Genomic DNA, 12,101 nt, shown 5'->3' on the forward strand with positions numbered 1-12,101 from the left:
TCCCTTTACAATGTCCTCTATAAAATCATTTTAAAAGCTTTAGCCAATCGCCTTAAACCACTTTCCTAAAATGCATTTCACTAGAGCAATCAACTTTTATTGAATATTGTTCTATTCTTGATAATGTTCTTTTGGTATCTGAAATTGTTCAACACTTGAGATGCAAGCAGAAAGGTAAAATTAGGAAGTTTCTCTGAAAATTGATATTAGCAAGGCTTTTTACAAGGTGGATTGGAATTATCTCTGAGTAATATAAGAAAAAATGGGTTTCAATGAAAGGTGGATTGGTTAGATGAAACCTTGCCTCCAGACTGTGCATTACTCTATTCTTGTAAATAGGGATTCAATAGGAAACATTTCTCCAGGGAAAGGACTTAGGTAGGGTGACCCATTGTCACCTTACCTTTTCATTTTGTGTAATGAGGGTCTTTCAATTATTCTTAAATATTATGAGAGGAGAGGTGTCATTCATGGAGTTAAAGTGTGCAAAGGGACTCCAATCCTCTCACTTGTTATTTGCTACCAATTGTTTCTCTTTTGCAAGGCAGGTAAAAGTGAGGCTACCACTCTTAAGAATATTCTTGACATTTATGGGAAAACATCTAACCAATTAATCAACTACCAAAAATCAGAGATCCTTTTAACTTAAATACTGCACAAATCCTAAGGCAACAAATCTCTTCCCTCCTTGGTGTGATTGAAACTATAGGCGCAAGCAAATACTAGGGCCTCCCATCCATTATTGGAAGGAAGAAAAAAGCAATCTTTGGTTTCCTTAAAGAAAAACTTTGAAAGCACATTAATAACTGGTCTAGCAAATTTCTTTCAAAGGTCGATGAAGAAATCCTCATAAAATTTGCACCTCAATCTATACCTACTTATTGCATGAGTGTTTTTCTACTTCAACCTACTCTTCAGAATGATCATAAAAAATGTTGAACTCTTTTTGGTGGGGTAGTAGTAATCAACTAGAAAAGAAATAAATTGGCTAAGCTGGGACAAGTTGACTATGAAAAAAGAATTTAGAGGTATGGGTTTTTGGCATCTTCATGCATTTAATATTGTATGCTAGGGAAGCAAGGTTGGAGATTGATGGTCAACCAAGATACTATTATTTATAAAGTTTTCATTAGGGAATTTTTCAAATGCTCAACTTTGACATAATCCAAGTTTTGTTTGGCATGCTTCACAGTTAGTGGTAACACAAGGTATGCATTGGAGACTTCATAATGGAAATGCTATAAATGTTTGGAGTCAGCCTTGGTTAAACTTGAATCACAACTCTCACATCTCATCCCCCCCCCCCCCCTATAGCTCAGTTGGTAATCTTATTGATCATGAAACAGGAAATTGGAAAAATTAAAGAGATACTTAACGATCTTTTCAATGCTAAAACTGTTTGCAAAATCCAGAAAATTCTTCTTTTGAATGTGCAAGAAGACAAGCTAATATGGAAGTTTAGCCACAATGGAATGTATACTGTGAGAAGCGCATTCTTCAACATCATGGAATTAATCTTGGACAACGAGCACCTCAAAGTAGCTGGAAAATGGAATTCGATTTGGAGTATTCATGCACCACCAAAAATCAAACACTTTGTTTGGAGACTCCTTCGAGGGTGCCTTCCAACAAGGCAAAGACTAGTGCACAAAAGAGTTGAATGCCCATAGAGTGCTTTCTGCACTTACCAGATTGAGAATAAACGACATCTATTTTTTGGTTGTCAGAAAGCTAAGCACACTGGACTTTGGTCTCTCATTGAATCGAACTGGTTGATGGATTGAACAATCTCGTTTTTTCCTTTCTCCAACAACTACCTCTAGGTCAAAAGTCTCTCTTATCTGTTATTTTAGGGTCCATTTGGAAGGAGCGGAACGACAAAATTTGGAAAAATATCGACATCACACCAACCATGTTAGCAATCAATTCTTCTCAAAATGGATGGATGCAAGAACACCTTCCTTGGCTAGTGCAACACCCTCGACCTCGTCAAGTCAGCAACCAAGGTGGACTCCTCCATCTATTGGTTTCGTGAAGTGACCTTGATGCAACCATTTTCAACAAATCCCGATTCTTTGGGCCAGGATTGAAATTTGTAAAAGGGAGAGCATGGCAATTTCTTCCAATGCAAAACAACTTTTAATGGCATCGCAAAACCAGTAGAGGCTGAAGGTTGGGCTCTTTGTCAAGCTCTTCAATGGATAATGGACCTTGGCTATCAGAACATGATTTTTAAGACTGGTCGTAAGATGGTTGTTGACAATATTGCTTCTACTTACAGTGGTGTTTCTGATTTCCATGTAATTTTGGCTAAATGTAGACCTCTTATCTCAAATCTTTCAAACTCTTGGGTGAGTTTTATTCAGTGCCAAACAAATCAACTACTAACACACTAGCAAGAGCATCAAGATTTCACACTTGTAGCCAAACTTTTCATCCTATTCCCTCGTATATTAAGTCTTTGATTTGGAATGAAATATCATAATCTTGCTTCTTGTAAGAAAACAAAAAAACATATTCTTGATATGAAATATAAGAAAAAAGCTTTAAAGATGCCCTCATTTAGTAATCAACATTCTAAATTTCTTTTTTGATGTCATATATTTGTCAAGATTTATATTCAATATTATGCATTTAATACATTTAATTAATTAAAAATAAAATACCTTTAATTGATTAAAAAAAATAAAGAAATTGTTAATGGATTGGTAGAGAAAAAAGTAAAAAATAAAATGGAAAATATTTAAATTTTTAAAACTAATTTATATGTTTCTAATAAAATAGTTTCATTAATAATTCTATAATTAATCATGACAGACCCAAGTGAAATATTATTTGGTTTCCCAGAGGAATTTTTTAGTAAATAATAATCTCAAACAATCCTTTTTGAATCTTTATCTCTTTCATCTGTCTAAATAAATTAATTTAAAAAAATTAAAAGTAATATTATCATGTTTAATGTACATGCATCGAACGGGTTCCATAGTAGTAACAAAATATATTTTCAAGAATTTTTAAATAATAAATTTGTTTTCAAATTTAACTTATTTAAAGTGAAAATTATAAATATATCAAAATCAATTTAATCAAGTTATAATTAAAAATATTTTAAGTCAATCTAATGATGAATGATTTTTCAGTTTTAATTTTATTTATCTCTGCATTTTATATAAATATTTTAATGTTATTAATGATTGTTCTCTATTATATTTAAAAAAAATTATTTTTTTCATTAAAACATTATATTTAACATTTTAACCATAAATCCCAATCATTATTTTAATAAATTCTTTTTTTAAAAAAAAACTTATCAAATATTTTTTTTTGTATGAATCAAAGTATCCCTCTACCAAAATCCAATAACTAATATGCTAATAAGATCCATTTATGGGATTGACTTCTTCCAACAAATATTTTCCTAATGATATTCTTGATATAAAACACAAGAAAAAAAAACATTAAAGAATTTCCTCATTTAGTAATCAAGATTTTAAATTTCTTTTTTGATGTCATACCTTTGTCAAGATTTATATTCAATATTATACGTGAAATACATTTAGTTAATTGGAAATGTTAATTTTTTAAGTAATTTATATATTTCTAATAAATTATTTTATTAATTCTTTATTTAATCTTGATAGACCCAAGTTAAATATTAATTGGTCTTAACAAAAAAATTTTGTCATGAATAATAATCTCAAACTATCATTTTTTATCTTTATCTCTTTTAAATTCTCTATATAATTAATTTTTAATATTTTTAAAAAAAACAACAATAATTAAAAGTAATATTATATTGCAATTTATTTTTTTTTATAAATATAAAGTATAATTTAATCCATAGGTCAAAATACTAGTTATATTAATTTCATGAAAACTATTTGTAATTATGAATTATTCACTTCATTGACTTTTTAATAATATCAAATATGTGTAGTAAATAAATATTTAATGGTTAGAACTTGAACCAGTATATATTTTAAATCTTTAACACATTAAATATTTATTCATATTTTCCTTTTTTTTCAAAGTCAAATTATTTTTTATGAACTTTGACTAAAAGTGAGAGAAATACCCAATCAAAATCCCAATAGTTTAGGAAGAAACGTAGAAGGCAATCCATTACTTTGGTCCCATTCAAAATTGGAAGAAAATATTTTTTTTCTTTCTCTTCCTTTTTCAAGCTTAAAGATAGATTTGGTAAATTCTCAAAATTTGACCATGGCACATTTCACAAGACACAAACTCCCACCTTACCTATTTAATCACACTATCAAACTCAATAATGTATACTCACTCACATACATTGTCTCTTATTTCTAAAGCCATTGTTTTTCTTTCTCTTGAGTTTTTTACTTTGTTTAATGTACATTCCAACTTTTTCATGGAGTTCAAATATCATGTTGACCAAAACCAAAGGATATCATCACCAACAACATGCCCGCTTTCTGCCACCTATGTACCCAAAAACTCATCAGAAAGTCACGCTCACTATTCTTCACTTCCTTTCAAGACACCTATTTGTTTTGTTGTTTAAAAATACAAAGTTTTTCTAACATCAATTCATTTCTAGGACATGAGTTTGCAATGGGGGGGGGCGGTCCTCGAAATATTTTGACACCCAATGTTTTCCCAACACCATCATGTCGATCAATGCCAATGAAGCATTACAACAAGAGTTGGAGAAAAAGCAAATACAACGAGAATTGGAGAAGGAGAAAATTAAGAGAGATATTGCGAGGGAGATGACTTTGGCATGACAACAAGAGTTAGAGGAAGAAGTCGGGAGAAAAATGGAGTTAGAGAGAGAATTGAGAATCTCATCAGGAATCTCAATTTGAGAACAAGTTTCGATGCCTATCAATCCAAGTTTGTGCTATTGGGATAATAGCATTAATGCATTTGGTGCATCACATTATCAATTACCCTCGAAATTTTATATCAAATAATTTTCTATGATTACTAACAATGATTATAAAGTCTTCATTGTTAGTGTCAAGAACATGAGTTCCTTTACACACACTTACAGGAAAAAGAGAAAAATGTATGAGATTGGAGAGAGAGAGTTTTGATCACAATCTATTCCTTTATGTTGTGTGATTATAAAGTCTTCATTGTTAGTGTCAAGAACATGAGTTCCTTTACACACACTTACAGGAAAAAGAGAAAAATGTATGAGATTGGAGAGAGAGAGTTTTGATCACAATCTATTCCTTTTTGTTGTGTGAACTCACTCAACAGTCTTATTGAATGATCAACTGTATTTATACATCATTGTTAAAGACTGAAATGATAAAACCAAAAATAACAACTCAACACCTTACTTTTTGTTTTTAGCAACAAACTACTAACTTTCTAACAAATGAAAGCTAACTGACTTATCCAAAAATAGATCAGGATTACTACAATACCCTCCTTTAATTTTGATCCTCAATCAATTTTAATCATCAGTTTACTTCTCAGTTCTTCAAACTTGGCTTTCTTTAGTGGTTTTGTCAGTAAATCAACAAGATTATCTTCTGATTTGCAATAGATGAGCTTGATCTTTCCTTTGTTAACTTTGTCCCTGATAAAATGATACCTCGTATCAATGTGCTTGTTGTTCCCATGATCTACTGGGTTCTTAGCAAGACTGATTGCTAACTTATTATCAATCAGCAAGCAAACTAGTTCCTTCTTCTGAATCTTCATTTCTTTCAGCATTTTTCTCAACCACAGACCTTGACATGCTCCAAGGGAAGCTACTATATACTCAGCTTCACAAGTAGATAATGCTACTGGATCTTCTTTCTTCGAGCTCCAGGAGATTAGAGCTCCACCATACATGAACACATAGGCCACAATGCTCTTCCTGTCATCCTTGTCCCTCCTCCAATCTTAAGATCCTCTTTGCAGCCATCATGTGCGAAATCTTAGGTGCCTTCATAAACCTGCTTATAGTTCCAACACTATAAGCTATGTTAGGTCTTGTATTACACAAATACCTGAGTGAGCCAACTATTTGTCTGTACAAGGTAGCATCTGCTAGTTCTCCTTCATCATTCAAGCTCATCAATAGTCCAGTTTCAACTGGAGTTGCAGCTGGATTACAATTGCTCATTTGAAACCTCACAAGCATGTCAGTTGTGTATTTACTTTGATGCATCACCACACCTACTTCAGTTTCCTTGAATTTAATGCCAAGGAAATAGGATAGTTGGCCCAGGTCAGTCATTTCAAATTACTTCATCAACAGCTGCTTGACTTTGTTGATTTATGACATGTTGCTCCCAGTGATCAATAGATCATCCACATAGAGGCACAATAGGATTAAATTTGCAGTAGTCTCTCCTTTAATATAGACACCATGTTCAGAAATACATTTCTCAAACCCAATCTGGTTGAGAACACCATCAATCTTCTTGTTCCAAGCTTTGAGATTTTTTTAAGCCATACAAGGCCTTTTTAATTTGTACACTTTGTCTTCCTGGCCATCAACTTGAAAACCTAGAGGCTGATCAAAAAACACATCTTCTTCAAGAAGACCATTTAGAAAAGCAGACTTGACATCCAATTGATGCATTGGCCACCTTCTCAAACTTGCAATTACAACTACAAGCCTTATTGTATCAATCCTTGCTACTGGAGCAAAAATTTCACCATAATCCACACCTTCTCTTTGCAAGAAACCCTTTGCTACTAGTCTTGCCTTGTGCTTGACCACCTCTCCTTTGGGATTCTTCTTCACTTTAAAGACCCATTTAACTACAATAGCTCTTTTCCCTTTCGGGAGATTCACAAGATCCCAGGTATGGTTCTTCTTAATTGAGCTTAATTCCTCCTTCATTGCTTGAATCCATTGAGGTTCTTGCAATGTTTCCTCTACATTTATTGGCTCAGCACCAGCACATAAAGCCAAATGCACTAGGTCACCACCTTCAGTGATTTGACCATCTTTATAAACTTCATAATCTCTCAAATTCTGGGGAACTTGTGTCACTCTTGTTGACTTTCTCAGATTACCTTGGTCAGATGTGGAAGTTGTTACAACATCATTATTACCACTATAATCTGCTTAAATCAGGAATCTTGCATTCCTACTTGTAGATTCGGGTTCCAACCTCCAGTTTTTAAACTCGTCAAATTCCACATCCCTGCTAATTGCAATTTGCTTGGTCCTTGGATCAAACAGCCTATACCCTCATGTCTCATGGTATCTAAGAAATACCATCAGTTCACCTTTGTCATCTAGTTTTTGTCTCAACTAGTCAGGAATGTGTTTGTAGCAGATAGCACCAAAAATTCTCAAATGCTTTACATTGGGTTTGATGCCTGACCAAGCTTTTTCTGGAGTCACACCATTTAGTCTTTTTGAAGGACTTCTATTCAGCATATACACAGCAGTGGAAGCAGCTTCACTCCACAAGTTTTGTGGTAGATCCTTGCATTTGAGGATGCTCCTGACCATGTTCATAATTGTTCTATTCTTCTTTTATGCTGCCCCATTGTGTTGTGGAGTGTAGGGTGGTGTGAACTCATGTACAATTCCTGCTTCATCACAAAATTCTAGGAATTCTTTTGAGGTGTATTCACCGCCTCCATCAGTTCTCAACACTTTAATCTTCCTAGAACTTTGATTTTCAATATAGGCTTTGTACTTCTTAAAGATATTAAACACATCACTCTTTCTTTTGATCATATAAATCCAGGTCTTCCTAGTGAGATCATCTATAAAGGTTATGAAATACTTGTTTCCTCGAAGGGACTCTACTTGTATAGGGCCACATTGAGCCTCATTAGTAGGATTTTTATCTTGTACCAGCAATCAACAGCATAGTGTCCCTTCTTTCCACAATTGTAACAATCTGCATTCTTCTTGTCCCATGTCTTTTTTCCTCCTCTCCCTCGATTTCCATTATGTCCTCCTCTATTGGAACTTTGGTTGCCATAGTTTTTCTTATTTGAATGCTCTCTTGATCCATAGTTCCCTCTTCCTCTTAAGTTCTTGAATTTGCCTCTCTTTCCTCTAGATGATTCATTTCCAGAGTTCCTCAGGTTTTGTTGAGCCTGAAAAGCTGTTTCAGCAAGTTTTGTACTACAATTATTCCTTTCTTGCAATCTTTGCTCATGGGCTTCGAGGGAACCTTGTAATTCATCAATGCTTATGGATTCCAAATCCTTTGATTCCTCAATAGCAACCACAATGTCGTCGAATTTTGGATTCAAGGATCTTAATACTTTTTCAATCAACATTAGATCAGTGAATTTCTCACCATAGCCTTTCATTGAATTAGCAAGAACTTGTAATCTACCGAAGAAATTTCCAATACCTTCACTCTTTTCCATCTGCAGTTGTTCAAACTGTCTTTTCAGGGTTTGTAAGCGCACTTTCTTGACTTTATCTGCACCAGCATAAGCTTTGTTCAACGTGTCCCAGGCTTCTTTCGCAGTAGTTCCACCTGCGGTTTTCTCAAAGTGGGTATCATCAACACACTAATGAAGAATCACCAATGCTTTGCAATCTTTCTTCTTTAATTCTTTGAATCCAGCCTGAGCATTGTCTCTTGGAACTTCTGCACCATTCTCAACGATGTCGGATAAATCTTGGTAGCCAAACAAGGCTTTCATCTGAACTTGCCACCTGCTAAAGTTCTTGCCAGTGAGAACTGGGAGATTCGCGAGAAAATGGCCATTGGAAGCCATGGTTGTGCTTAAAGATCCCTTCTTGATCAAACTTTGTTCTAGATACCACTGTTAGTGTCAATAACATATAAGTTCTTTGACACACACTTGCAAGAAAAAGAGAAAAATGTATGAGATTGGAGAGAGAGAGTTTTGATCACAATCTATTCCTTTCTGTTGTGTGAACTCATTCAAACAGTCTTATTGAATGATCAACTATATTTATACATCATTGTTAAAGACTGAAATGATAAAATCGAAAATAACAACTCAACACCTTACTTTCTATTTTTAGCAACAAACTACTAACTAATTAACTAACTTTCTAACAAATGAAAGCTAACTGACTTATCCAAAAATAGATCAGGATTATTACAACATTCATATTGGTTAATATACTGGCATCCTATTTTGGCTAATCGCTACTCAACAATACATTTTCTTCACAATATACTTTCATTACTTAATTTTACTAGCAATGTTGGGTATATATATATCAACATCCTAAAGTGAAGAAGGAGTCAATATGTAGTGAATGTTGAAGGCTTGAAGCTCTTAATTGGTTGTTGAGCATATATAATTTTTTTATCCTATTGCAAACTAAGCCAGATGTTTGTCTTTATAGTACAAAGCGCAAAGTGATGTCATCTCCTACAATTGATGACAATGACAACTCTCCACTAGTTTTTCCAAAGAAATCAAAGCAAGAGTGGGTTTGTGCATTATGGCATGTTGATACAACAAGTGAAAAAAGGATTGAACAATTATCTTCTTGAAAAAGGCACAAGGCTAAAGAAGCATCCCTAATATGTTAGCAACTTATTGAATTTACATTTCTTTTTTTCCTGAGAATGAATTTCTATTTATATTTCTAATTATAAAAAGATGTTTGAAAGGTTTTTATTTATTTAACTTTAGAGAACTGGAAAATATTAAAAAAGTTAAGATTTCTTTAAAATTGGCACTTTTTCAAAATTAACCTTGTGAATATTTTAGGGGAAAATAGTCAAAATATCATGGGCGTGTCGTTGATATAGGATTTTACTCTTTTATAACGATGATATCAATTGCAAACCTGTGGTAGTGTAACTCACGTCTAGTTCACCATTCACATGTAAAAGATGTTTGATTAAAAATGAATTTTAAAGAAACTAAATTTATAAAATCTATTTTGAAAAACTAATATTAAAATTAATATTTAGAAAGAATTTCTTAAAAATAAGTTATTAAATTAATAACAAAAAATATTTTTATTCTTCTTTTTCACCAGAAGAATTGCAACCCAAACGTGATTAAAAATGGTGAGAATTCAATGGCTAGCGGGATACCGATTAGATGGATAAACATTATAGACTCCACAGTTCTACCTAGCAGCTAGCTACATGCCTACACCGTATGAATAGTGTAAAGATTTGAAAGAGGGAGGGATAGAGAGAAGCTAATGTTTAATAAACTGTTTGTTTTCCTGGCATGAATGGATAGAGGAGTCCTTAAGTATATATTATAGCCCTCTCTTTCTCTTCTAGAACAAAGATAAACAACCACCAGAAATAACTAACATTTGCGCAGCTTATAATGAATTGGTGAAAGAAAGGGAAAAGTGTCATTTTCTTTTAACAACAATTTCTTTGTACCAAGAACAAAATAAGTTTAACAGCAATTTGTACTAATAACATTTCTATAGCATAACTATAGGAATAAGCGTCTAGAAACAGGATATGAAGGCATCTCTTACTACATGGACTATTTATTTGATGAAACTGAGAGCCATTTGAAACCATCTCCGTTACCCATTTTCTTCACAGTTCACATGAAAACCTCCATAGGACGAACATTAGGGTCTGACAAATTTACATTTCCATTGCCCTTGGTGAAATTGGTCGGGCCCAAATGGTAACGCAACGCAACTCTTCTTCTAAGGCAGCATATGGAATATCTATCTTGTTTCCAAGGATAAGGAAAGGAAAAGTATAGTCAAAAACTCATCAGAGAGCAGAGCATCTAACTCTTTTTTAGACTCGCAAATCTTAATTTCCTTTGTCATATGCACATACCAAGTAGACCACTGCATCTACCTGCGTCAAAGAATCACGATGTTACTCTAGATTCTCTAAAAGTAACAGGCGAGTAAATAATGAACCTCAAGCAAGAAGTCCTCGATCAAAATATTCATGTAATTAACTTCTTAAAAGTCATATGCACGGACCAAAGTCCAGGCATGCATGCTTAATGCTTGAGAGTAATTCTGTTCGGTTGCACCAATACTTATCCAGACTTTTCTCTCCCTTCATTTTCCTTTTACCATCAAACAGGGACAGATCTAGGGGAGGCAAGCAAGGACCTTGTCCCCACCCAAAGATCCTTTATGTATATGAGAAAAAAGAAAAAGAATTAAGAAAATACTAACAAAAAAAATAAATTTTTGAGTTGATATTAATAGAAGAAAATTGGTACTAAACTAAACTTATTTTAAAAAGTAAAAAATCTAATTCAATCTTTAAAAAATAAAGGGATCAACTAAATTTAATAAATAAATTAAGAGACTAAATTGAATCTTTAAAAAAACTACATTAAACCTATAAAACAAATTAGACGACAAAAACATAATTAAAATTTATTTCATTGTTATTTAATTAATAACGTTCAAGTTTGTAAGGTCTAACTAGTTGCAGTCCATGCCATGGGTCTTCCCTTTTCTATGACACTCAAATCTCAAGTCTTTTTTTTTTTTTTAAAGATGACCGTGACATTTGTATAAAATATTGATAAATTTAGTTGATTACTTTAATGAGTTCTCTTATTCCAATTTACAAGGTTGAAACTTAAAATTTACTTAAAAAATAGACATCATTTTCACTCTTGGAGAAAATAAAAATTTTATTAATTAGAGTAATAGGTAGGATATAAAAAAATAATTAATATTATTATATATTAAGTCTTTCTTAAATAATTGGGGTATAAATTATACTGGACAAATGTTGAAAGATATAATGGAAATTTTGGGGTTGAACAATTTACAAAATTAATTAATAAATTTCTAAACAAAAAACTATAGGCTGAAAAATTAGTTAAAAGTTAAAAAGTTAGTTTTTAGTAGTTGAAAGTTGAAAAGTTAGTTGATTAAATGTTTGGTGAAATTAATAATTAAAATAATTGAAAAATATAAAATAAAAGAAAAATAATAAAAATATAATTTATTTAAAATTTAATGTCGTCCATTACATTTTACAATTGTTTAAAAAGTTGACTCTGATCCTTTGTTTCTAAAGTAACTCATTTTGATGCTTTCTTCTAATTTCAGTGAGAAACGTTACCATTCTCTTAACTTAAAAATTTTTAAAATAATTAATTTAAGATAGTGGTATCTTTATTTTATTTTTAAAAAAAAACTAAAAACTAAACACCACCTTCTTGGTCCTGAAACAAATCTAGGCGTCCCT

General features: G+C 32.4%; 1 protein-coding gene across 1 annotated transcript; it reads right to left on the reverse strand.

Moving 5' to 3' along the window:
* Positions 1 to 7,746: 7,746 nt before the first annotated feature.
* LOC114410623 lies at positions 7,747 to 8,682 on the reverse strand. Its single transcript, XM_028374581.1, has 2 exons — positions 8,559 to 8,682; positions 7,747 to 8,438 (listed from the first exon to the last, which is right to left on the reverse strand). The coding sequence occupies exons 1-2, from the start codon at positions 8,680 to 8,682 to the stop codon at positions 7,747 to 7,749; spliced, it is 816 nt and encodes a 271-aa protein (XP_028230382.1).
* Between the last annotated feature and the right edge of the window lie 3,419 nt (positions 8,683 to 12,101).

The sequence above is a fragment of the Glycine soja genome, chromosome 4, assembly GCF_004193775.1.
Source record: "Glycine soja cultivar W05 chromosome 4, ASM419377v2, whole genome shotgun sequence".
Classification (NCBI taxonomy): Eukaryota; Viridiplantae; Streptophyta; class Magnoliopsida; order Fabales; family Fabaceae; genus Glycine; species Glycine soja.

Bases quoted from the DNA above. Each gene is read 5' to 3' on its own strand.
- LOC114410623 (XM_028374581.1), bottom strand. From the start codon at position 8,682: ATGGCTTCCAATGGCCATTTTCTCGCGAATCTCCCAGTTCTCACTGGC. The intron at 8,439-8,558 runs GTGCAGAAGTTC...AGAAAACCGCAG, and splicing joins ATCCGACATCGTTGAGAATG to GTGGAACTACTGCGAAAGAA.